The sequence below is a fragment of the Cucumis melo genome, chromosome 9 (assembly GCF_025177605.1).
Source record: "Cucumis melo cultivar AY chromosome 9, USDA_Cmelo_AY_1.0, whole genome shotgun sequence".
Lineage (NCBI taxonomy): Eukaryota > Viridiplantae > Streptophyta > Magnoliopsida > Cucurbitales > Cucurbitaceae > Cucumis > Cucumis melo.
The window spans coordinates 21,627,832-21,653,739 of record NC_066865.1 but is presented as its reverse complement, the minus strand read 5'-3'; the positions used below and the strand labels follow the sequence as shown (position 1 = coordinate 21,653,739).

Genomic DNA, 25,908 nt, shown 5'->3' with positions numbered 1-25,908 from the left:
TTGATTCGTTAAGCAAATTTTTTCGACTTTGTTTGAGTGCATCCAAGTACTGCTTGCATTTTAATACACCATTGGAGATTGGGTTCCAAATGAGTCCTAAAAATAAAACAAAAACAGAGTCCCAAATACATTCCTTTTTCACATAAATACTACATGTTTTGTTTGATGATAATCTTACTATACAACATCCCTCAGCTTACCTACACAGCCAAATGCAGAGAAGCAACAAATTTCCATATCCTTCTAAAGTGTCCACTCTCTAAGTACTTCTTCGTGTCTTCACAAGCTCACCAACTCACAAAAGTTGCTTGGAGACCGGTTATGAATCACGCATACTGTCGTCGTGCGTATGTGTCTTCGTGAACGAAAACGGGTTGCTGAGTGTTTTGTGGGGGAAATGGAGGCTGCCCCAAAGCAATGCCTTGAGCTGGAACAGGATTCCCCCACAAAGGGCTATTGGTTTTTGCCAAATTCAAAGTGAGGTAATAGACTATTGCCAATAAAACACTTGCAAGTGACAGAATGGCGCCTCCAGCAAAGACTCCAGGTTTCACGACATAGCAGTAATAGTAATAATTACCGAAGTACATAGTTCCTCCACCGTGCTGATCGTTAAGGGCAGCACCAGTCAGCAATAACAAGAAGGCAATTACGAAACTGAACCTGAAAATTCAGCCAAATGGAATATGACATCAAGACATAAACTAATGGTGTAAAACATACAAGATTATGAACTTAAATTCCTCAAAATGTGTAGGACCGTGTAATAAATTTGAAGTTGTTCTATAGCAAACAAAAACATCCTTCGCAGCATATGCTGACTTGAGAGAGGATGGAGCGAAGGGCAAAAGAGTAGAATAGCTGCTTCTAAAGTAAAATATGTTTATTACTGACAATCATTACCCCCATTCAAAATAAAAGGACGACCACTTAACTAATGCAAGTGCTGCCCCTCACAGTCATGAACCGATGGTAACGTTACACAGTACAGGAAGTTAGGATATTCCCTCCTATGTTCTAGGTCCAGACCCTATGTGGAAAAAGGTTATACTAATCTAAGAAGAGAAACTAATTCATTTGTAAATCAAAACATAGAAAAGAGTTGGGCTAGAGAACTTAAAAGAAAAGACATTCTGTACGAAGGCTGACGTTCTGTACGAAGGCTTTATAGTGTTTATACCAAGAAGCAATTAGAAAAAAATACGCTCACCTAAGATCTTGAAAGCTTTGCCTTTGCTCCCACAGATTCTTTCTAACCCTTCCTAAACACAAGGACCTGAAAGCTTTTTTCTTATCCTACTGATTCTTCCTCTTCCCACGAATACCAAATGAATGCTCTTAGTAATTGACGCCAAAGAATTTTAGCTTCATTTACAGATAGCCATCTGGAGTGATATGACATCAAACAGAGCATGGATTTTGTCTGATGATGGGTGATCAGGCCAGGGCCAAAATTACTGAAAATATTACTTGTACGCCAAATTAAAGAAGCCATTTTACCCGTCGATTTAGATCCTAAATGAAAATATGAACTCCAACAGCATTACCCATCAAGAGTTTTGCTTCGTTGGATGAACACTATAGATAGGCTTCTAGGAAGACGGCCTCATTAATGTGGCCTTTCTCTATTGTCTTCTTCGTCGAAAGGCCAAGGAAGTTCTGGATCATCTCCTTTGGGATTGCCAAGATGCAAGGGTTGTGTGGAGTTGCTTTCTACAGGAGTTTGATGTTTGGATTGCTGGCCTGCGATATCTTCATGCAATGATTGGAGAGTTCCTCCTCCATCTGCCTTCAGTGACAAAGGCCAACTTTTCTGGTTCGCTGGGTGTGTGTTGTTTTATGGGATATTTGTGGGGAGATGAACAATGGAGGGTTCAGAGGGAAGGGTATGGACCCTCGTTAGGTTTCACGTGTCACTTTGGGCTTTTTGTAAATTTGTAATTTATTCTCTAGGTAACATCTAGAGGGATAAAACCAGTTAAGTTCTTTCAAACTTTTAGGACTAACTATGTGAGGCCAAGTTTTGACAGAAAATTTGAGGAAAAAAAATGAGAATTTGATACCAGAGAGGGGAAGGGGGGGGATTAGTCGATGGGAAGTGACTTTTCAGAGTGGAGAGGAGATCACCCTTCTAAGGCTCTAACTTTCATGCTTCATTTATATTTTAACTCGATCAGTATATCAATACCAAACATTTCCATATTAGTGTAGAGCATAAAGCAAGGAAAGCTGAGGAGAGAAAAAGTTTATTAGGAGAAGAAAATTGGCGACTGATGACATCTTCACTGCATCCTAAAACTGATTCCTTCTTCCTCAACACACTCCTACAACCCACCCACCTGTTAGCTAACTTTCATAAATCATAATGAACCATTAACCATTCAATAGACAGCCCAGATGACTAATTAGTTATACTACTGCCAGAAAAAAGAATCAGCAACGTCCAAAGTATTTTTCTAGGTGCAACTAAATCCAATTGGGAGATGAGATGAGTATTCTCTACCAGTGAAGTGCTTAATGAACTTCAGAGATTACACTCAGGATGGGGAGAGCATTAGAGCATCTAGAGTAAAACAGCATAAATACAGATCAGATTTGACCAAATTCGCACCCCAATTCCTGTTTGACTACCAAACGGAAAGGTATCCTGAAGTTCAACCACCACCATCATTTCCAGCTATTTCAAAAGTCAGGCCTAGTGTTAGCTCAAATTCACAACTCAAGGAGTGGCACTTGACAAAAATAATGATTTGTTTCTCCAGTTAGAAAGATATGTAACTGTAAAAATAAGATGGAATGTTCATTTAATTAGAATAGTTCATAGACCCCTTACCATGAAATAACAAAGCTCAAGAGTGCTATTTTCCAATTAGGATTGGAAGGATTGGGACTTCTTCTGCAACAAATGCAACCACTAGAAACATTTACAATTAGTTGTGCAATCAACAGAGAAATCGCAGCAGTTAAACCAAGACCCATTGCTGGACTTCGCGGATATGCACATTCAGATGTAGAGATAAACTGAACCTGAGAGCCCTGTTAGAAAAATTGGAATCGATTTTTTGTTACCCCTTTCATAGATTCAGGAAACAAACTTACAAACTAAGAACAAATAATGCCAAAACAATAGGTAATTACACCATCCAAATAATCAGTTCAAAGATTCCACTGCAGTTTATACAACCGTTAACTGAAATTGTATAATAACTTTTTTTTTGCACATAAGGAAACTACAAAATCATGAAAATAACAGGTTCTTGATCCATTCAAACTGATAACCAAAAATAATAATGAAATTAATAAATGATCGCTACGGTTAGAATAATCACACAGTGTTCTTTTCATTATATGTAACGTCCCACATTTTCAAACATAGTTAATTTCCGTCAACTCAAGTCCTCCTTTGAATTTCATCTTGATTAAGTAATTTAGATTAAGATGGATTAAGATGGACTTGTTGCTTGAAATAAACTATTGGTTTTAATTTGGTTGTTTCCCTTTCAATTATTGGATTTTGGACCTAAATTTGTCTATTTTAAGAAGATAATTCATTTGTTTGGATTTCTTAAATTTATTGGATTCAAGGAATTCGAGGTTGGGCTAGGATAGAGTTGTTGGGCTTCATCTTGGCCAGAAAATTGACTTTGGCCTGTCAAAGTCAACTAGGACAAAAAAAGAGATATATATATACATATGGATGTAGATGTATATATATTAAAAAACTGTTTAATATTTTCGAAGAAATGGGGCAGGTATATCAACTAGAAGTCAGAAATATTTATTGTTCATAGCCTTCGACTCATTTATTCTGCCTCTCTGCTCCAAGTCTTTCTGCTGCCTATTTTCGATAAAGCTGAAAATAACCTCACCAATTGGAGCAATCCTTCCATATCAAAGGGTGGTTTAGTTGCAATAATCCAAGCGGCCCTCTCCAATTTAACAATACACTACATGTCTCACTTCAAAACTCCAAAATCAGTGACCAAACGATTGGAGACATTTTAGGAATTTTTTCTGGTACATCCCAGAATGAGAAAGTAAGCTTTGCTTAGTAAACTGGCAAAGGTGCAGCTGCCCACCTAATTTGGACGACATTAGAAATTTAAAAGAAAGAAATCAGGCCCTTCTACCCAAATGGATTTGGAGGTATTTATATGAGAAATCCTCCCTATGGGAAAAATAAAAAGAAAAATTAAAAAAAAAAAAATAGAAAACTATTGTGGCTAAAATATGGAGCACAAGGCTATGACTCTTGGTCAGGAAACAAGCCTTAACGGTGCAAAGGACCATGAGCTGTTTGAATTTCCAAAATCTGATGGAGGCTAAACAGACCTTGACATAGAGTTGAGAGGATATCAATATTGGCTTCCAGCATGACAACTAGACAGCCAACACTCTCTTGACAGTGGAGTACCCTGCTCTCTATGCTTCATAAAAGAAGAGCTTATCTCAACTGGCATCTATATATAGTGAAGACTAAGAAGTCCGTTGTTCAAATCCCCCAACTCCCATTTATACTATAAGAATAATAACAAATAAATAAAGTAACCTTACTAAAAAAGAACTAATGCCAAGCTTACGTAATGTGGTAGGCAGCTCAATATTCTTGAAATTATTTCTAGAAAAATAAGACCTACCATCAATTTAGACTCTCTCTTTTATCCCCTTCCCCTCCCCTCAACCTCGCCACTGCTTCTCAGATGATGCTAACTGTTCACTTCCACCCTCCTTTGCCCACCATCCTCTATCTCTCTCTCCTAATTTCTCTTGACTCTAAAAAGTAAAACCTTTCCATCCTGATCCCTAACCTAGTCTTCAACCATCTGCTCATTGCATTGTCATCTGTGCGGCTGCAATCTCACAACCCGCACCCATTCAACCGTACCCATGCCCATTCAACCCATAACCCACAACCATTCAACTCAAAATCCATCACAATTCACAACCTGCAACCTGACCATTTGAGACAGTCTTCTTCTGTCTTTGCCAGTAACCATTCATTGATGTGATGAAATGGAATTAAAAAAGTATCTTATTGGGAGATAGTTACAAAAGAAAAAACACCCCCATCGACTAGAAAGGGTGTTTAGAATAAAATTACAAAAAGGAGACAACTTACTCCAAGTAAAAGCTAGTAGAGAAACAGATTCAATAAAGTAGCCTACGTTCTGTTTTTTCTCCATGACGGCTGGAGAATAGGGGTATTAAAGAGGTTTTCCAATGGATCTAAAACCCCATTCCCCACTGGGGACCACTTGCATGGAAAAAGAAAAAAAAAAACGATTTAAAACAGAACAAAGACTAAAATATGAGAAGGTCCACTTTAAAAGACCACTTAAACGTCAAAGAGAAAGATCAAAACTAGGAATTACCGAATCAGTGATCAAACAAACAGGGAATTAAAGGAGGATTTGCATGGAAAATAATCAATTTAGAACCCCACACCTTGTCAACGTATGACACATTGTAAACATGAAAATACTAATGAGTGAAGGAAACTTAGTAACATGAACCAAACCATGAAAAAGGAAAGACTCATCAGATTAAAAACTCGGCATATTAATTAAGATATGAAAAAGAGATCTTTAAAACAGTAGCATACCCAATATTTTAAAATGAATTCAATAATTAGCGTCAAATCATCATCCAAAGCCAATTTTACACCAGCGGCATACAAAGATAATGCTTGAGAAACAAATACAAAAGGAAAACGAGGAGTTTCTATCCTTGGTGTCACACATTGTTATCAACTCCATATATTCTCTTTTCTTTTACACAATTGTGGGTGTCCAGACCATCTTAAACATGTTTGATTAATCCCACAAAATAATTACCAACTGTAACATTTTGTGTCAAGCAACACAAAAGACAGTTTATATTCTAGGTCAATAAACTAATGGGAGTCTCCGCTTTCTCCTTTCTAAAGCCACAAATATGGACATTTTACAACTCAATTTTCTTAATTCCTTTATATAGTTCGGACCCTCCAAGCTTCAATAGACAGAAGGAAAAAGAAGAAAAAGACAAAACAGAGGCAACATTGATACCAATCTGAACCACAAGTTGTATATTGTTTCTGTGAGAAACTATCCAAAAAACATGAGAAAAACTGAAAAAGGAGCCCTTAAATTTCGAAGTTTCGAACAATCAAAACATCAATAGAACTGCAACTATTCCAATAAGATGCATTGCCATCTAAAGTTCACAAAAGACCTGAACAAGAAAAAGAACTTCCCACCTCCATTTTCCTCGTTAATTTCATCAGCCAAGAGAACGGTTGAGAAATACAAGAGAAACCCAAAAACAGAAACCCAAATGCAAGTGAAATCCAATGTTAAAAAGAACAAACGAAAGAAAACTAAAGATGGATTGCAAGCAGAAATAAAAGAAAAAATGACCTTGATTCGTGTAGCTTCAGCAACAAACCCAGTAACAGCTGATAAAATTCCCAATAAACCCACAACAGAACACACCACCAAAACCTTTCTCTCCATCCCTTTGGCTCTCTAATGTGGAGGAGGACTGGTTTCTTACAGAATCGCTAAATGGGAAGTCTCAAAAACCTTCTTTTTTTTTGTGCAAGAACTTGTGGGTTTTATTGTTGTATTGGCCAATCTTTGGATGTTTGCTTTAAAGCAACAGCAAGAAAACGTAAAGTTGGTGTTGCGGTGTCGAAGAGAATGGATGGTACAGTAAAGCAGATTTTCACTATGCACAACTTCGAAAGCTGACGAGTGCTTCTTTTTTTTATATACTTTTTTCTTTATACGTTCCCTGTTTTATTATTCTTGCTTTTGCATCGCATATTCTTACTTCTTTCCTCTTTTATGAACCAACGTCTTTTTTTCTTTTAGCAAAATAATTTTTTTTTGTTCATAAGAAAGTTTATATCTATTTAGTCTACAAGTTTATCAATAAAACATTGAAGCTTCACTGTTTTGTCACTAATTTTTGTATCTTTGTTTAACATTGTCATTTTCCATTCACTATCATGTTGTACTATGCATCACTACTATCTAATACTTATTATTGCATCATCGTCTATCACACAAAAAATCAAAATGGTAGATTTATAGTCTTGTCGTAATGCACTATTGTCAACACACTCATCATCTAACATTGTTGGTCTACCACATGCTACCCAATCGCTTTGAGCACTAAAACTATGAGAGAAACTCCAAGCTATAACTAAAATGTCCAAATCAATCACTTTCATTCAAGTATAGTACGTCGTTGTTTCGTCTCATAGTTCTACTTTAAGATGACTAAAAACAAAATAGTTGTCAAATTTGGTCTAATTGTCGTATAATAATAAAGATGGATTTCTAGCTATTAAAAGAGCAAACTTTCAAAATTAACAAATAGTGATTAATTGAGTCAATTATTTTTTTAAAAGAACTCATATGTTGGACTTTAGTCTTCAACTTGAACTAACCGAATATCAGCAAAAGATTATGTCGCCACAAACAAAAATTATTGATAGCCAACACAAGTGACTAGCAAATTTGTATTGTTGGATCTATAAGGACAAAAGTAATTCAAATCTACAATCAATGATTGCTAAAAGACAATTTCTCAAATTTATATCAAACAACTATTAGCATAATGCAACCAGCACGTCTTTTTCTTAAAAGGGCTTCCATTAAAATTTTATTTCCTCAAAAGAAAAAAAAAGGATCTTATACAAGTGAATCAAATATAATTTATAATATTAACATATGTGCAGCTCGAAAATGTGAGGACAAAAAGATCAAGGTTAAAGAAATGGAAATAAGAAGGAATTATGAATTAGGAAAATGATAAATGATACAAGTTTTGGTATAATGGAAAATGAGTATCACTGAAGGCCATAAACAAGCAATGCTCCAACAGCTCCAATGCCAGCAACCAAACCAGCAATGACTCCAATTGGAGGCAAACCTCCTCCTATTGCTTTTCCTGTGCTCACATCATATTTTGCAAACCTTTTCTTTGGTGCTCTACATTGAGGGCATGCATATCCATCAGGCTGCACCATCCAAATACAACTCATTTAGTTCAAACAACAAAACAAAACTCAGTAGAGTTTCAAAACTTTGACTCCTGCGTTGATGATATATGTTCAATAGCACAATCAAGTTTACTCATGTTTTGGAAGAATTATACAATCCAGACTACGCTTCAAAAACAAACACATCCAACATAGTCTTGTCAAATGACATGTGACTCGATGTCCTCTCGCTTGAGTCAATCTAAGCCCGACGTAGTATCACTGCTTGATTAACTAGACTTAGCCCACATCGTTATTACATATAATCTATCTCTTTGAACTTGTATTAGCGACCAAATTTGATTATATATTGTTATTCACATATTATTTAGATGTAGAATAATAAAATAACATCCTTACCTATCACTATTAGCAACCAACATTTTCTTTAAGAAGATTTGGATATACAAGCTGAGGCATCATCTTATATTAACAAGTTATTCTTCTTTGAGTTCAACAGTTACAGGGTGGAGATCAAACCCTTGATTTCTGATTTAGGAACTGGTATCATATCCACTAAACTATGCTTTGACTGTCTAATTTTAAATTAGTGAAAATGGTTTAAAAGAGTCGAGATCAAGGCAAACCTGCTCGTCAAAGGGTTTGGATAGGGTGTAAATATATCCACAATCAAGGCATATATGAGTTGCTTTAGCCTGCACAACACATAGTAGTAATGCAAAAACCATGAAGCTAAAGTCTAAAGATGAAGTAAATTTAATACAAAGGGTTACATTGTAAAGGCTGAGTGATGCTTTACCTTTTGTGCATCAGTAAGTTTTCTTCCAAAGCGAGGTGGCGCAGGTCTCTTTGGGAGTCGTTTAACATCCACCTCAGCACCTCTGTTTTAACAACATTTTACAACTTAATATACATCATATATTGTTTGTGAAGTTTTTTTAAAAAGTTCGTAAGCTTTCAATAATGTTTACTGTTATTTATTGCAAAAGAAATGTTTTAAGGTTGGATCAAATTCAGTGTTATTATGGTATTCTTTAATAACGATTTAGGTTGATCATTGGATAATGATTTGCCTTTTATTTTTTGGTTTTTGAAAATTGTATTTGATTTTCTATGATTTCCTCATTGTGGTTTTTATTTTTCTTAGGTAAACATTTGAATTATTGCTATTTAAAATAATAGTTATAATCAAATTTGAAAAATTAACACTGTTCTTTTATATTTTTCAAAATGGAAAATACTTAGTGGCATCGTGGATACCTATCTTTATACATCTTACAAAGTTATTCAATTATAATTTATCATGCGACAAATTATTCCGGCTTCTTTTTTAAAATATTTTTAATCCATTTTTTACATGACTGATAAAAATATTTTAAGTAGTGTTCATAAACTTAATTTTAAAAAATGAAAACCCAAAAGACCAAATTGTTATCAAAATCTTTCTTTTGAACCAATATTTTTTTAAAAAAAATCAGCGAAAAACTTTTTTGAAAAAAATATCTTTTTCAAAAAAAAATTTTTGTTTTAAAATTTGGAGAAGAAAAATGGAAAATTGCATCTGATGACAAAAAAAATTAAGAAAAAAGCAACCCATAACACTTCATTTTTGCATTATTGCAAATAAGATTAATTAGATATATCATACGGCTAGTACATGGCTATCTGTTTTTAAATCTGCTACTTTTGTAATTTAGAAAATGTAGTAGCATATATTCTATTATCATAATAGTTTTTGCTATTTTTGCGAACACCCCGAGGAAAATTGCGGACAATAGGAAAAAAAGTGGTAAGGACTGCAAAAGTTTTAGAAGTTGATCAAAGGGTAGTTTTTTAAACAAACAAATACTAATCTTAAGGACTAACCATACAAAATCAAACAATTAAACAGAATATTGAATAATTCATGCCATTAACTAAGAACTTGGAAGGAGCAAAACAAAGCAAAACAAAACAAAAAGTAGTAAAAAATGAAATCAAAGTTAATGTATAAATAAGAAGAAGATGAAAGAAGGGGAAAAGAAACCTGTTAACAACAAAGTAGACAGAATCAGGCTTGGCTTGAATGGCAGTTTTGGTAAATCCCAACTTATCAGCAGGCCATAATTCATCTCCAAAGAAACTGCTTGTGTATAGAACTTGATCTCCTGCTTTTAACCCTGCTTTTGCTGCATTTCCTCCCCCATCCACTGCCTAATCCAACATACATTATTCCCAAAAATTACCTCAAATTACAAATGCATCCACACAAATTCCACATCCAGGAAACCATCACAGTAAGATTTAGTTTCACAAGATTTTAGTTAATTTGCAAATTTGGTCTCTATGATTCGGAGAAAGTTAGAGTTTAGTCTCTATAGAATTTAGTCTCTACGGTGTGATAGGATTTAATAAACCATAAGGACTATTTACAAGGTTTTATCAAACCATAAGAAGTATATTCTAACTTTTAAAATCATAGGAATCAGAGTCAAACTTTCTCCAAATTATAGGTCTAGATGTACGGATACAAATACGAGACACAAACACGATAGGACATGAACATGTAGAACGTTATATTGCTAAATGTAGGATACAAATATGACAAGGGCACATTGATTTAAACATTTTTTAAAAGTATACTTCTTTTTTTACTAGAAAAAAGTTCAAAGCAAAAGAAATGATACATATATTTAAAAGATTAGTTGGATCTATTTCACAAATTAAAATTAAAATTTAGTTTGCACAGACAAATGTTTGATACGTATTTAACAGGTGTCAAAAGTGTCCGACACGGACACACAAATCAATGACCACAGTGGTACAAAACTGTATTTTTTTTATAATTTGTTTATTAGCTATGACTTTTATCATAGCAAATTATAATAATAAATGAGTTTGAGAAAGACCACTAAAACAGTAAACTAGAAGTTTTCAGATGACTTCGTAAAAATATACTCTGTTCTTTCAATAGAAGAACAGATCTACAACCCCTCCTATTAGTAATCATAATTCATAAACGAAGTTAATCGATATGGTCACATTCTCATTTCTCTCTCTCTCTTTTTTTCTTTTTTCTTTCCACTCTTTTAATAAAAATAAAAATAGAATTATGTATGATAAGTATTTGTTATTATTTTTTTCATTTTAAACGAAAAGCATGTTCGACAATATTTTTTAACGTATATAGTAATTATTTTTGGTTATTTATTCTTCAAAACTTTAGATTAATTACACAATCATATATGAAAGTTAGGTACGTATTAAAGAAAAACTAGAAATTGTTAACTAGAGCTTAACTCAATTTCCACGTGCTTAAGACGAAAAGAGCTCCGTCTAAATCCCTTGATTATAATGTACCAAAAAAGAAAAAACAGATACACAACTTCAAACCTATTTATTTTTATGTACTTTATAAAAAGTTACAAAAAGTAACATAAATATAATTAACTAATTTGAAAAGCATAAAATATCTTTTTGGCACAGCAATAATAAGACGCTAAGAAGCAGGAACACTTCATTTTGGATAGGGTGTCCGTGTCTGACATGTGTCGGATACTTGGACGCTCTGACACATGGTGGACACTTATTAGAGGTTTGCTAGTGCAACAAAAGTATTAGACATGTATAGAACACTCATTTAGTAGACTAAAAAGATACATGTATGACAACAATAATAACTTTCAAACATGAATACATCAAACTAAATCTTTTAAGCATGTAAATGCATCAGTTCATTTACTATGAATTTTTCTTCTACTATAAAAATGATAGGTATATTTTAAAAATGAATATTTTAATAAGCGTGTCCTTGTCGTGTCGTCTCCTAGATTTTCAAAATATGGTATTTCATCGTGTCTGTGTCTTGTCGTATTCGTGTCTCGTATCTGTGTCTGTGCTTCATATCTATCTTTGATCTCTAAAACTTAAAAGCCCTCTCGTTTTAGATAAAATATGCTATAGTGATAATAACAAACATTTAAATTGGTTAAGTAATTAAAATATTTATAAAATATAACAAATTAAAATATTTACAAAATATAATAAAGTTGTGTTACGGGTCTAAAATATTTAACTTTTAATTTAAATATTTTTTTGAATTCTTTTTTATAAATATTGTCCACATTGATTCCATAATACACAATTAGTTAATGATTTTTCCATATAACTATACAATAAATAAAAGAATAAACAATAAGCAATCATCCATTCTTCATCTCAGATTATCATCCAAACCCAAAAAAGCACCACAAGACAGCAAGAACGTAACCAAAAATTACTTACAGTGATGACAACCCCACCGCCAGATTTCTGCCCCAAAGTAAGACCCAACGGCTTATCAACTTCAACCTCAATCGTCTTGGAAGCTCCGGCAGTCTTCGCCGCCCTAATTTGAAGCCCCTTCGACCACTTACCGCCGTCGGCCTCTGTATTCTCCACCGCAGACACCCCCTTCTTAGCCTCCGGCACCGACAACCCTAGAAAAACGCTTTTCTGAAGAACAAACAAAAACAGTCAGTAGAAAGCCCAAGCAAGGAATCGGGTATTTGGGTTTTGTCTGGAATACCTGAGGGTTGGGCGAAACGGAGGATTTTGGAGATGGGAAGTGAGGGGAAGATCTAATGGAGGATCTGGTGAAGGCGGCGGAGCAGGAGGAGGATGAGCTTGCTGCAACAATGGCGGATGACATTTTTGTGGAGATGGGGAGATTTGAAATTTGGGGGAAAATGGAGGATGATGATTGTGATATAAATATGGTGTGTGTTTATTGGGTGAGGAATGTGGTGGAGTTGGACACACTCATAGCCACACGCCTACTTCTTTTGCTCACCACTAACTAACTGCTAGACTACACAATTTTTCAACTCTTTTTTAGTGTATTTGTTTATGAAAAAATTACTTTTTTTTTAGTCCTCTAATTTTCAAGTTTGGTCTGGAGTTTTCAACTTTGTACTTTAGTTGATGCCTTGTGATGTTATTGTTTTTTCTGATATAAACATGTGTGAGTTGGTTTTGGTTCAAGCATTGGTTTGGTTCTCACAAACATACAGATTTGTTGATTGTCTGTGATATTTTCTAATTGGTTAAAAGGTTCTCTAAGGATGTAGCAAATTAGTACTTCACAAATTTAGAGAAAGCAACTCATATAGATAGAGTTTTGTCAGTCAAAATTCATTGACAATTTGTATATGATTAGAATTCATCGATTAGAATAAAAATATAGATAGAAAAGATCTCTCACTTTATCACCATGTCTCCCCTATATATATATATATAAGCGCATCCATAAAGAGAAATGAATAAACCAAGCATATAAGTCGTAGAATCAAAGATGTTTTACCTTCTTGAATGGCTTGTTTTTCTGCTTGTTGTAACTTTAGCTTCCTTGTCCATTAGTAGAGGAGATAATGGTTCGATGATTCAAATATTGTAATTATCAATGGCTGACGACGCATTATCTTCTCGGGTTCAATTCATTATCCACGCAATACTCAAGCAATGTGGCCTAAACCCTAATCTTATTCAAAAAGTTAAAGATGGTGGACTTTGATGCAATCGAGACATACATTTTTTTAACGACGAAAATATGATTTCTCTTGATGTCTAGATTTTATCAAATTCTTCCAGTTTGTGCAAGATGCAAGCCTCTACGTTATCATGAGGATTGGTCCGTACATGTGTGTGAGTGGAACTACAGAGGCATTTTAATGTGGTTACACAATATGAGGAATCCAACTACGAACTAAGAATCAGGTCTACAAGAATGAAATGCAGACTTTCATGCCAAAAATAATGAATATGTATAAACAAGCCAACCTCTTTGCATTACAAGGAGGGCCGATAATATTAGTTCCAATCGAAAATGAATATGGAAATGTGACGACACCTTATGGAGATGTAGGGAAAGTGTGCTCAAATGGCGAATCTTTGAATATCGGTGTTCCATGAATCATGTGTCAATAGAGTGATGTCCCATAACTTATCATTGAAAATTACAATGGATCCTATTGTGATAACTTTACTCCAAACAATCCTAAGAGGCAAAAAATGTTCATTAAAAGTTGGGTGTGATGGTTCAAGAAATGAGGTGACAAAGACCCTTACAGAACTGCACAAGATGTAGCATTTTCTATGGCAAGATTTTTTCAATCGCGTCTTCAACAATTATTACATGTATCATGGAGGCACCAACTTTGAAAGAACATCAGAAGGTCTTTTCATGGCTACATTTTATGGTTACAACACCCCACTTGATGAATATTGAAACTTGAATAAACTTGAATGAGGGCTTCTTAAACAACTCCATGATTTAATCGAGTTGGCAAAAAAGATTCTCACTAACGCACGCGCTTATATCAAAACTTTGGTAGCTTTGTAAGTTTAATGAAATTCTCTAACTCAATAATGGAGGAGAAGTTTTGCTTTTTTAGCAACACAGATGGCAAAAAAGATGTCACTGTAGATCTACAAGCAGATGACAAATATTTTGTACCACCTTGGTCTATGAGCATTCTTGATGGTTGCAACAAGGAAGTTTACAACACTGTAAAATAAATTCTCAGACATCTATATTTGTGAGAGAGCAAAATGAGAAAGAAAATGCACAACTCTCATGGGTTTGGGCTCCAAAGCCTATGAAAGATACCCTACAAGGAAACAGTAAATTTATGGCAAACCTTCTCTTGTAACAAAAAGGAGTCACTATTGATTTCATTGATTATTTGTGGTGCATGACAAGTGTTGACACAAATAATGCAACATCTTCATTTCAAAATGTAATTCTCCAAGTCAATACGAAGGGTCATGTGCTCTATGCTTTCATTAATAGAAGGTATATTGGGTCGCAACGAGGGAGTAATGGTTAAAGTTTTGAGTTTGAGAAACACGTTCTATTAAAATAAGGGACCAACACGATAACTCTTTTGAGTGTCACAGTTGGACTGAAGAATTATGATGCATTTTATGATATAGTGATCGACGGGATTCAACGTGGTCCTATTTATCTAATTGGAGATGAAAATTTGACAACTGGTTTGTAGTCAAATTTATGGTCTCACAAGGTGATTAAATGGAGAAATGAAGCAAATTTACACCCCAATGTTCTCCCATAGAAAAAATTAAAGTACATTAAATAAGAAAGCTATTGGAAGGCAAATGACATGGTATAAGACTAGCTTTGAAACCCCCTACGGAGATGACCCAATAGCCTTAGACATACAAGGAATGGAAAAAGGTCAAGCTTGGGTAAATGGGCAAAGCATAGACATATTTTGGTCTTCTTTCATTTTCTAGCAATGATAGTTGCAGCACAACTTGTGACTACAAAGGTGCATATATGACCCAACAAATGTTGGAAATTGTGGAAATCCTTCTCAAAGATGGTATCACATTCCAAGGTTGTTTCTATCAAGCGACACAAACAAGTTGATCTTATTTGAAGAAATTGATGAAAATCCTCAACATACGTGGAAAATGCTATTTGTGAGGTAGGACATGTCATCTATGAAATCAAATTTGCTAGCTATTGAAATCCAAAGAAAAAATGTGGTTCATTTAAGTAAGGTTCATGGGACGTAACAGGAAAATGTTTGCATTGGGATAGAAAATTGTTTAATCGATGTATCTGCAAAGTCGGTTGAATTAGGAAAATTAGGCAATGCTTCAAATATATATGCACGATTGGCGATTCATGCATTTTGTGCAATTAAATGAGTGATGCAATTACTATGCGCACAGAATTGAGAGGTGTAATATATATGTGTGTGTTGTATATATAGATGTTAATTTTTTTTTCTTTTATTTCTTTACATTTTCATGGACCGTGGTATGATTTTATTTACTAATCACAAACATAAGAGAAATTAGAAACGACTTGGCAAACAGAATCATTTTAGTCCTCCAGGTTACTTGGCCTTGGCAAAATTCCATAACCAGTTCTTGAACAGCTTTGGAAAACAGAAAGAACTTGATTTGAAAACTAGAAGGGTTAATGATTTGCAATACTTTTTCTCACTTTTAAACTGGTTTTACTCCCTTAACTTGGACAAAGAAGGAGAATAAAATCAAGACAATCAAAATGGCTGATGAACAATTCGTTGCATCAAAGTTAAGGGACATTTATACCATTCTTAAATGGCTCCCCATTTGCAAGAAAATGGTTCCAAGATTCAACTAAGACAGTTTCGTTTTCATCGAATCCAATCCAAAACTGAAACACAAACTGCATAGCATTTTATTATTGAACTGATGAACAAAATTTCAGACAAACTAATTGTTTACCTCATTTTTTCCTCCTCTCAAAAAACATCATGGAAAAAATAAAACAATCACAAAATCAATAACATGAGGCAAACCACAGTTTGAACCATGCACAATTTTCTATCATTCTCAGACTTTTAATGTCTCTTCTCCAATTCATCCACGGTCATTCTGTTTTCCAGCACCGGTTGTAAAGCAGTTCTCACCTTCACCCCACCTCCAACAACCTGTTCATTACAAAAATCATCATGTTATTAAGAATTCAAATTCAGACTATAAATGCAAGAAAACATAGTTGTATAAAAATTCAAGATGCTTACTTTTGTGTTGATGTTATTATTGTCCATCTTCTTTTTGTTAAGTTGGAGTTTTTCCTTGAACATCTTCTTCAGCTGCCTTAGGCTAACATCATTCTTCTCCACAATCTGAATGCACTTTGCTTTGTTCTGTTCTTTTTCATCTTCTTCCTCAGCATCTAGGTTGTCCATTAGCAGACTAATGATTTGTTCTTTAACGGGAGATTTGGCTTCTATTGTTGGCCTAGGGAATTGGTTTGCCAATGATTGAACTGCATTGTTGTTGGAGGATGTGGTAGTGATTTCCACCAAAGCTTCCTCACATTGAACAATGGCATTTGGGATTTTGGGTTGTGAGTCGATAGCTTCGACGGTTATGTCTTTAGGAGGAGCTTCTTCTTCCATTTGCCATTGGATCTTGACATCAACCAAATCATCAGCAACATTCTCAGGGAACTCCTCCACGGACTTGTTGATTATGGTATCATCTTCTTCAGCTTGAACCGAACTTTTCTCCATTTCTGTTTCCTTCTTGTCTCCTTCAATGTCAGCATCTGATGCTTCATCTTCGGATGTGGGATCTGATTTGTAATCATATTCATCTTGATCGTCTTTCACTTCCATTAAAGATTCTTCATCACTGCTCAAGACATCATCATCTCCATCAACTTCGGTTTCTTCTTCCACATTTTCATGGGGAAGAGACAGTTCTTCAGCAGAATTATTCACGTGTTTTTCTTCTTCAACATCTTCTTCAATTTTATGTTCCAATTCAGAGGTAGACTCATTTTGTTTACATTCAACTTCCATACCAAATTCTTCTGCAATGTTCGATTTGTGAACAACTTCAGTTACATCCAAGTCTTCAGTAGGCAGAGAAGATTTGTCAGATTCATTGATTTCCTCAGCAGAAATCTCCACAGCTTTCGAAGCTTCATTTACTTTATCTTCAGAGAAGCATTTCACATCCAAATTAGCATGAAGTGCTGCGACGTAAAGAACATACAAAAATATCAGTTAAATATTGCTCAATGCACAGATGGAGAAAAATTATTGAGGTTATTCATACCCTCTGTTTCAGAATCATCGACGCTCTTTGCAGTAACTACATTTTCATCAGAAGATTTTAACAGATCATCAAGAACTATTTCTGGTTCCTCCTCCGAGAGTTTTACTTCAGACCCTATCTCACTCTTCTCTCCATCATCAACTTCCACTCTCAAATCTTCATCTAATTTGCTTTCGGATTCATCGATTATCTTAGACTCAATTTCTAATTCCGTATTTTCCTTCACGGGTACTGCACCAATCACTATCAATCATCAAATTTCTCAACAAAAACAGATCGATAGGCGAAACAAAAAAGAACAAGGCAAAATGCAAACCTGAACTGTTGGGCATATCTTCGAACGACATATGGACACTAATTGGTTCCATTTCCTCATCTCCCCCTAAACTCAAGCTCTCCATATTCTTCTCCAGCAATCTGACAGACCTTCTAGTACTGTAAACTCGTTGCTCTGCAGCCCCATTGTTTCTAGTCTCGGTTCGTTTACGAGTTGAGGCCCCGACAACTCTCTTCTGGCTTTTAGGCACAGCAGGAGTCTTTTCAATCTCTTTCTTTTCTTGATCTAGATCATTATCCTCTTTCTGATCATCAACCGTCATCTGGAAATCCACTTTCTTGCAAGCTGAAGAAGCCGCCGCTGTCCTTCTCCGGCTACCAGGCAATGATGGAGTAGTCAAAGCCATATTAAAATCTCTGTTTTCCGATTCCTCTGTGCCTCTTGCCACTGCACCTCGGCGTGATCGAGTGGTAATTGTCTCATCTTTGACGGCTTTTCTTCTTGTCGAAGTTCTCAATGCAGTTCGTGGAATTTCCAAGGAGATAACCTCTACTTTCATCGGCGATTCAGATACTCCAGATCTATCACCGTTCAAAAACTCCTCGATCCCTTCAACCTATACCAAGAAGAAATATCTAAATTAACTTCCAATCTCCACAAGATTCTAATCAATAAACAAAAATAACATTCAGATTGTCAACAAGATCCACAATTCTAAAATAACAAATCTTGACCAAACAATCCAAAATCAAAAGATAGAACACTACAGAAAAGAAAACCACTCACGGATTGAAGAGCAGCAAGAGCATCGGCCATGGCGACATTAGTGATATTGGCCGGAATCTTATTCCTCTTGCAAAGGGCTTGGAGCTCTCTCCTTGACAAGGTATGGAAATCCATGGCGATAGGAAGATGAAATTTTGGTTTGGGTTAAAGAAGTTTCGACGCTGCCACCGGAAACGAGGCGATTCGATGAAGTCGAGCAGTGGGGGGGCTTTAAATAGGATGATAATCGGTGAAGAGAATAGCCGTTGTGTAAACCCTAAAGAAATGTGACCGTTAAGAGCGTCAATTTTGAATTTTGAAAAGAATGGACTAAGCCCACCGTTTACTTTCATTTCGGGATTCTTATTTTCTCTTTCTTTTTTCTTTCAAATTAACAAATATAATTTATTTTTAAGTTTTGAATTTATCTTTTCTTAAATATTATATACCAAAAAAATACACTAAAAAATGTTTTTTTTTTATAAATTGAATAGATGAAAGAATTAGATTTTGTTTAAATAAAAAAAACAGGGGTCACAATAAATAAAAAGAAGAAAAATTGAAAATTAATGTATTTGTGTATAATGGTAATTTCAATTAACTCTTTTCTTTTTTAAAATTACTAATAGTTTCATCAACTTTCAATTTTTTTTTCTTGTGAAAGAAAATTTCTAATTCATAAACCCAAAATATAAAACTTGAAATTTATGATGTTTTAAAAAAAAAAAAATCATTTCGACTTCCTTTAACATCTAAAACTAATCTTAAATCAACCTCATTTCATTGGCAAAAATATTGAATAATTTTATTTCATACCATAGGATATAACATATCACATCGATTGAAAGAAAACTATAAAAAGCTTTAACATAACTAAAAAATTATTAAGATTGGAGATTGAAGTTCTTGGTCATGTATATTTTTGTGCATCGTTGAGAATCCCGAGTTTAGTGTTAAAATAGGGACATTTTGAAAAAAAAATTGCAAAAAAACAAGTGGTATGAAAATCTATTTGCAAAAATAGAGTAAAAAAAGAAAAAGAAATAGAAGTATTTTATTAATTTTTGAAGTTTAAATTCTTAACATTTATTTTTGTTTTATATTTTTTTATTATTTTATTGTAACTCAATAAATTTATATACACATATGATTTCCTTTCATCTCTATTTTATTTATTTTGAACCTTATTTTCGTCCATTCTTAAGATTTAAATAAATTTTTCTATTTTGGTATTTAAATTAACAATAAAATGGTTAACTAATCTTCTAACTTTATGTTAAGTATTAAATAATATATTTATTTTTACAAAATTTAAGATTTAAAAATTTTAGAAATTTTAAAAGGCATTTGAATCACTTTAAAATATAAACAAAATGTCCTCCCAAGAAGATGTTATGAATGTTATTCATGCTAAAAAAAAAGGATGAGATCGATACATTTAAATTTATATTTGAGTCATTCAAATGTAGTTTAAATTTTTAAAATTGAGAAATCCTAAATTTTGTAAAAAAAAAAAAATAATATTTTTTTAGTTTAAACGTATTTAGAAACTTTTCAATAATTCAGAGTTATTTTTTAAAACAAAACTTTAATAGTTTTCGTTATAAACTAACGGTAAGAAAGTTTTTTTTTATTATTATTATTTTTTTAAGTTTAATAACAATTTTTAAGCTGATATTTTTTACCCAAAGTAAAAACTAAAATGTTGAAAGCATTATATTTATAATTTAACCAAATTAAAATCATTATCAAATTGGTAGAGTTTGAATTTTAAAATATAATATTCTAAAAGAGAAAGATAACTTGAACATTTGGCACTGTGTTGCAAATTGGAAGGTAAGGAAAGCATAAGCAAATAATGAAGCCAAATTTAATTTAGAAAGGGTCATTACAAAACCACCCTTAGCTTTCCAAAAATATTATTAAACATTCATTATTTAGTATTATTTGTTCAAATGAAATGTATTGATCACTAGAGAAGAAGCTAAGAAATTATAATTTATTACCTAAACTCATCATTTGGGACTGCAGATTCCTTTAAGAAATTCTATGCTCTTCCAAATGGTTGCACCAACCTTGTAATAAGTCTCATCCACAAACTTGAAATATTTATATCTCCAACTCTTCTTCAAGATTAAACTTCCCACAACTCCCCAAAATCCAACTATAAATCCAACAATTATCATTATGTAAACCAACCACTTCTCCCATTTATCCTCCTCTTCATCCACATTGTTCATATCTTTTAATTGTGGTTCAGGTGAATTCTCATTTACACATTTCGTTGGAAGTGGATCCCCGCATAGATATGGATTGTCATCAAAACTTGAAGCTTCATTGTATGTGGAGAGATGTCCTTCTCGAGGAATTTCTCCAGAAAGATTGTTGTGAGATAACACCAACACGCCTAATGAACTTAGTTTTGATAGACTCCTTGGAATTGGTCCAGAAAGTTTGTTGAAAGATAAGTCGAGTGATTCTAACACCTTCATTTCTCCTATTTCAGCAGGAATTGTCCCAACTAAATTATTGTGGGACAAATTCAATCCAAATAATCCTTTAAGCATAATTACCTCACTTGGAATGGAACCGACCAAATGATTTTTGGAGAGGTCTATTTTTACCAAAAATGTTTTTAGTTGTTTCATGGAGTAATTTAACTCACTTGACTTGATGTTTTGTACGACATACTTTTCACTATGATAGCACATTTCAGCATTTGAATATTTACAGTAGTAGTAATAACCATCCGTAGAACGTTTTCTTGTCATTACATTGAAGTTGCTGAGATTTGGTGGAATGTCTCCTTCTAATTGATTGTGTGCAAGATCCAATATCTGCAACCCAGTGAGTTTGCATAGAGTTGAAGGAATGGTTCCATTGAACAAATTACCTCGTAGTATTAGCAATTGCAAATTTAGAAGATTATTGCCTACCCATATGGGGATATTTCCAGAGAATTTATTTCCTTCAAGATCTAACGTATCCAAAAAGTGAGAATTCTTCAATACAATTGGCATGGACCCCTCAAAATTATTGTTTCTCAGGTACAGTTGTAGAATATAAGAAAGATTACCCTGTGAATATGGAAAGGTCCCAAAAAAGTTGTTTGAGGACAAATCCAAATAATATAAATTTGGAGTCAACAAACAACCTTGAACAATTCCAGATAACCTATTATTTGAAAGATCCAAATTCTCCAAATTCTTCAATTGGCAGAGTGAAGATAATAAAGAATCATTGATATGATTATCATTGAGAAATAATTTCCCAAATTGGGCATTTGATTGACAATTCTAGTTAAAAGCGGACCTGTGATTTTGTTGTGGGAAAGATCCAAAGTGGTAAGATTTTGTGATGCCAACCATGTTGGTATAGCACTTGAGATACTCATATTGGACAAAAGTAAAGCAGTCAATGATTTTTGGTTTTGAAGCCATGGAGGAAACTTACTTCCAAAACAGCCAATACATGAGTCTGCAACAAGCGATTTTAATTGAAAAGGAGGAATCCAGTTAGGTACCATGTCCAATGAAAGATGCTCATTATGGTCAATCACTAAGGTCTCCAAACGAGAGAGATTTGCAAAACCAGCTTCTGTAAGAACAACTTTGAAGAACAAGTTTTTTGATATGTCTAACAACTCCAAATTTCCAAGTTGGATAAAACATTCGTCGTCACCCCCTCTAATCTATTGTTTGAAAGATACAATTTTCTCAAGTTTAATAATCTTCCAAATGAGGTTGGAATTGCTCCAGTTAAAGCATTGCCTGAAAGATATAAATATTCAAGGCTTGATAAATTTCCTAGTGAAGCTGGAATTGGACCATAAATCTTACTATATCCAAGATTAAGGGACTTCATGTTTTTTAATTTTCCCAACCAATCTGGAATTTTGGTTCTCATAGATGTACCTCTTAAAGTAAGCACTTGAAGATCATATTCATTATTGAAGCAACCTATAGATTCATTCTCATAAGTTTCAAACAAATCTACATCAAGATCAAAGTTCCATGATAAATTAATTTCTTTTAGACCACAATTGTTTCTAATGAAGGAAGAGTAGAGTCTACCTTCAATAGCAGTAAACTTATTTTCTGAAAGGTTTAGTAAATACAAGGAAGACATATTTTGAAAAGTCTTAGGAGTTGGACCATTTAACTGATTGTAAGATAAGTCTAACAGTTGAACTCTTGCTGAGAAATGAAGAATAATTTGAGGAACTCAAAGAGAAATGGATGTTTTGAAGGCTACAATTTAACAATATTAAAGAGGACAACTTAATCAGAGAACTTAATACTTGCATCAAATTCAAAGATTTTGAGAAGTCCATGTCAGTAAAGCCAAGGAATTGTAATGATGAAAGGTGAGATATCCATTCAACATCACCATTATTGCTTTGCAGTTGATAATTGAATGATAAATCAAAAGCTTTCAATTTAGTAAGATTTCCTAAATGAGGGGGAACTTTACCCGAAATGATTGTATTAGAAAGATTAAGATATGTTAACTCAACCATTGAACCTAAAAAGCTTGGGATTTGAGTAAAGTTGAAGTGATTCCCACTTAAATCCAAATAATTTAAGTATTTCAACTCGAGCAAACTAGAATCAGTGGAATAATTGTTGTATAAAGGTAGTATGTGGAAGTCAACCTGTTGAAAATCACGTCGAAGATCAATGATAGTAACATATCCGGTAGTTTGATTGCATCCAACTTCATTCCAATTACAGCAATCAGTTCCATTATTCCACGAAGCCAAGCGATGAGAAGGATCATCATAGAAACTATTCTTGAATTGAAGAAGAGCTTTACGCTCCTTTTGGATGCAAGTTGTTGCTGTTATGGACAAACAAAACTGGAGCTGTAGAAGAAGCAATATCATCCATAACACACGAAATAATGAAACTACTGAACTTTTTTGGGAAATTGCCAAAAATAACTTAAAAAAGGAGGGTTAAATGACTTTTGGGATAGTTTTTGAAAATAAAGAGTTTTAGGACAATTTAGGTGTGAATGTACAAAAATGTCCTTCATTAAATTTCTCTTTCCCTTTCCCTTCTCTTCCACGTAAAAACTTTCAGCTTTGGCTTTCCCTTCTCTTTCGCGTACAGTTGTTTCTCTTTCCCTTCTCTTTCGCGTAGAACACCTCAAGTAAAAAAAAAAATCGCCTTTTGTTGGCTTTTGAAATTTCCTGCTCTATTCCTACACTCTGCTCTTCGAAGATACTTCGATCGTTCATCACTTGCCGTTCATTGGTCCTCCATTGCATTTCGTTGCTTCTCCTTTTCGAACCATTAAATCAACTTTGAGCCTTTTCTCTTATTTCAGTGAGTTTTATCTCTAACTCATTTTTAATTTATTTGCTGTAAATGTTTGGTTTAGGTATTTGTTGTGAGTTTCATCCATCTGGTTTAGGCTTTTTTGGAATCGACTTATTTGCTGGAAATTAGTAAGTCTCTTAGGCCTTCATGGTTTATCTCGCACGTATCTCGCACACATCTTGCACACATCTCGCACACGTCTCACACATTCCAAACTTTCACTATTTATTTCGAAATGAAATTGGTACCCCTGCTAATCCATTTGGAGTGATTCTATTGATGTTTAGTAAGTCTCTTAGGCCCTCATGGTTTATCTCGCACGTATCTCGCACACATCTCGCACATTCCAAACTTTCACTATTTATTTCGAAATGAAATTGGTACCCCTGCTAATCCATTTGGAGTGATTCTATTGATGTTTAGTAAGTCTCTTGGGCCCTCATGGTTTATCCTCGCACGTATCTCGCACACATCTCGCACATTCCAAACTTTCACTATTTATTTCGAAATGAAATTGGTACCCCTGCTAATCCATTTGGAGTGATTCTATTGATGTTTAGTAAGTCTCTTAGGCCCTCATGGTTTATCTCGCATGTATCTCGCACGTATCTCGCACACATCTCGCACATTCCAAACTTTCACTATTTATTTCGAAATGAAATTGGTACCACTGTTAATCCATTTGGAGTGATTCTATTGATGTTTGTTAAGTCTCTTAGGCCCTCGTGGTTTATCTCACATGTATCTCGCACCTTCCAAACTTTCACTATTTATTTTAACTTTCACCATGCTGTTATGACATGTTTAGTCAGTCTCTTATGCAATTATTATTTCATTTGTTCCTTTTTGTTCAGGCTTCAATTATGACATCGACATCGACTGATGGACCCGCGTACAAGATTAATCCTTCCCATCCTTGGCCAGTTGTCATTGTCGACTCCATTCCACTACAACGAAATAATAGTGATTGTGGCGTATTCACCATTAAGTATTTTGAGTACATAGCTGCTGGTTTTGATTTAGATACATTATGTCAAGAAAACATGCCCTACTTTAGAAAACAATTGGCATTTCGATTATGGACCAACACTCCTATGTATTGAACTTTGTTGCGAGATTTGTAGGAGTTCTCTATAATGCACAAGTATAGATGCTATATAAATTAGAATAAACGTAGTTTATGAATGGTCAATTGATGACATTCAAATATCATATTTGTTTGCAAAACTACTTGTAGGTAAACGATCGCTTAATATTTTTTATGTTTATTAAGAAAATCGTTTAGACTTTACTAAACGATCGCTTAAAGATATATGCACGATCTTTTACATTAGTGTGATTACATATAAACGATCGCTTAATATATAAATTAAAGCAGTTGAGTAGCAAAGAATTAAAAAATATATAAATTAAAGAATTACAAACTAAACGAATAGTCGTGTGAAATATATAAACGATCGTTTAGTTATTTTAAACGATCGTTTAGTTATATTTAAACGATCATGAAACCAGTTTGTATATTAAACAAATTAAAATCTGTGTCAATACGTTTGTGTTTTTTGTGTTCCTAAATGAATAAGTCAGTTGTTATTTTCGTCTTCTTCATCTATCTAGAAGCACATAAAGTAAGAATGTTTGGAGACATCATTAAGAAAACACATCCAGATAGATAAATAACAAACTAAAAGAAAAGGAACATTCATTAATTAGTGTAATAATTAGTACATTGGTAGAGAAATTTTTAAATTTGTATGCTGGACTTCTCGGTATATGAAATTGTATTAGTACACGTTAATCTGTTGTGACCTATTTCTTTACTTCAACTCTTTTGACTACTTTCGGAGGTAAAACAATCATATCTAGATAGTCTTCGCTTGTCTTCCAAGCTGACTGATTTACAATTAGGTAGACGGCCTCCGCATATGCTGCCAACAAACATTCTTTGGTGT

The 25,908-nt window shown here is 34.0% G+C and overlaps 4 protein-coding genes across 4 annotated transcripts; all 4 read right to left on the bottom strand.

The window, feature by feature from the left end:
• Positions 1-103: 103 nt before the first annotated feature.
• On the bottom strand, positions 104-6,844 carry LOC103504685 (uncharacterized). The gene is made up of 3 exons (XM_008469083.3): positions 6,399-6,844; positions 2,834-3,036; positions 104-663 (listed from the first exon to the last, which is right to left on the bottom strand). Exons 1-3 carry the CDS (start codon positions 6,492-6,494, stop codon positions 327-329), a joined length of 636 nt encoding a protein of 211 aa, XP_008467305.1. The 5' UTR covers positions 6,495-6,844; the 3' UTR covers positions 104-326.
• Positions 6,845-7,688: 844 nt separating this feature from the next.
• On the bottom strand, positions 7,689-12,807 carry LOC103504684 (uncharacterized). Its single transcript, XM_008469082.3, has 6 exons — positions 12,537-12,807; positions 12,254-12,463; positions 10,017-10,183; positions 8,790-8,871; positions 8,617-8,685; positions 7,689-8,008 (listed from the first exon to the last, which is right to left on the bottom strand). The coding sequence occupies exons 1-6, from the start codon at positions 12,657-12,659 to the stop codon at positions 7,838-7,840; spliced, it is 822 nt and encodes a 273-aa protein (XP_008467304.1). The 5' UTR covers positions 12,660-12,807; the 3' UTR covers positions 7,689-7,837.
• Positions 12,808-16,179: 3,372 nt separating this feature from the next.
• Positions 16,180-18,841, bottom strand: LOC103504683 (uncharacterized). The gene is made up of 5 exons (XM_008469081.3): positions 18,657-18,841; positions 17,910-18,486; positions 17,594-17,824; positions 16,549-17,510; positions 16,180-16,455 (listed from the first exon to the last, which is right to left on the bottom strand). The coding sequence occupies exons 1-5, from the start codon at positions 18,768-18,770 to the stop codon at positions 16,366-16,368; spliced, it is 1,974 nt and encodes a 657-aa protein (XP_008467303.1). The 5' UTR covers positions 18,771-18,841; the 3' UTR covers positions 16,180-16,365.
• Positions 18,842-20,650: 1,809 nt separating this feature from the next.
• LOC103483049 (receptor-like protein EIX1) lies at positions 20,651-23,520 on the bottom strand. Its single transcript, XM_008439482.1, has 3 exons — positions 22,936-23,520; positions 22,159-22,326; positions 20,651-21,712 (listed from the first exon to the last, which is right to left on the bottom strand). Exons 1-3 carry the CDS (start codon positions 23,518-23,520, stop codon positions 20,651-20,653), a joined length of 1,815 nt encoding a protein of 604 aa, XP_008437704.1.
• Positions 23,521-25,908: the final 2,388 nt, after the last annotated feature.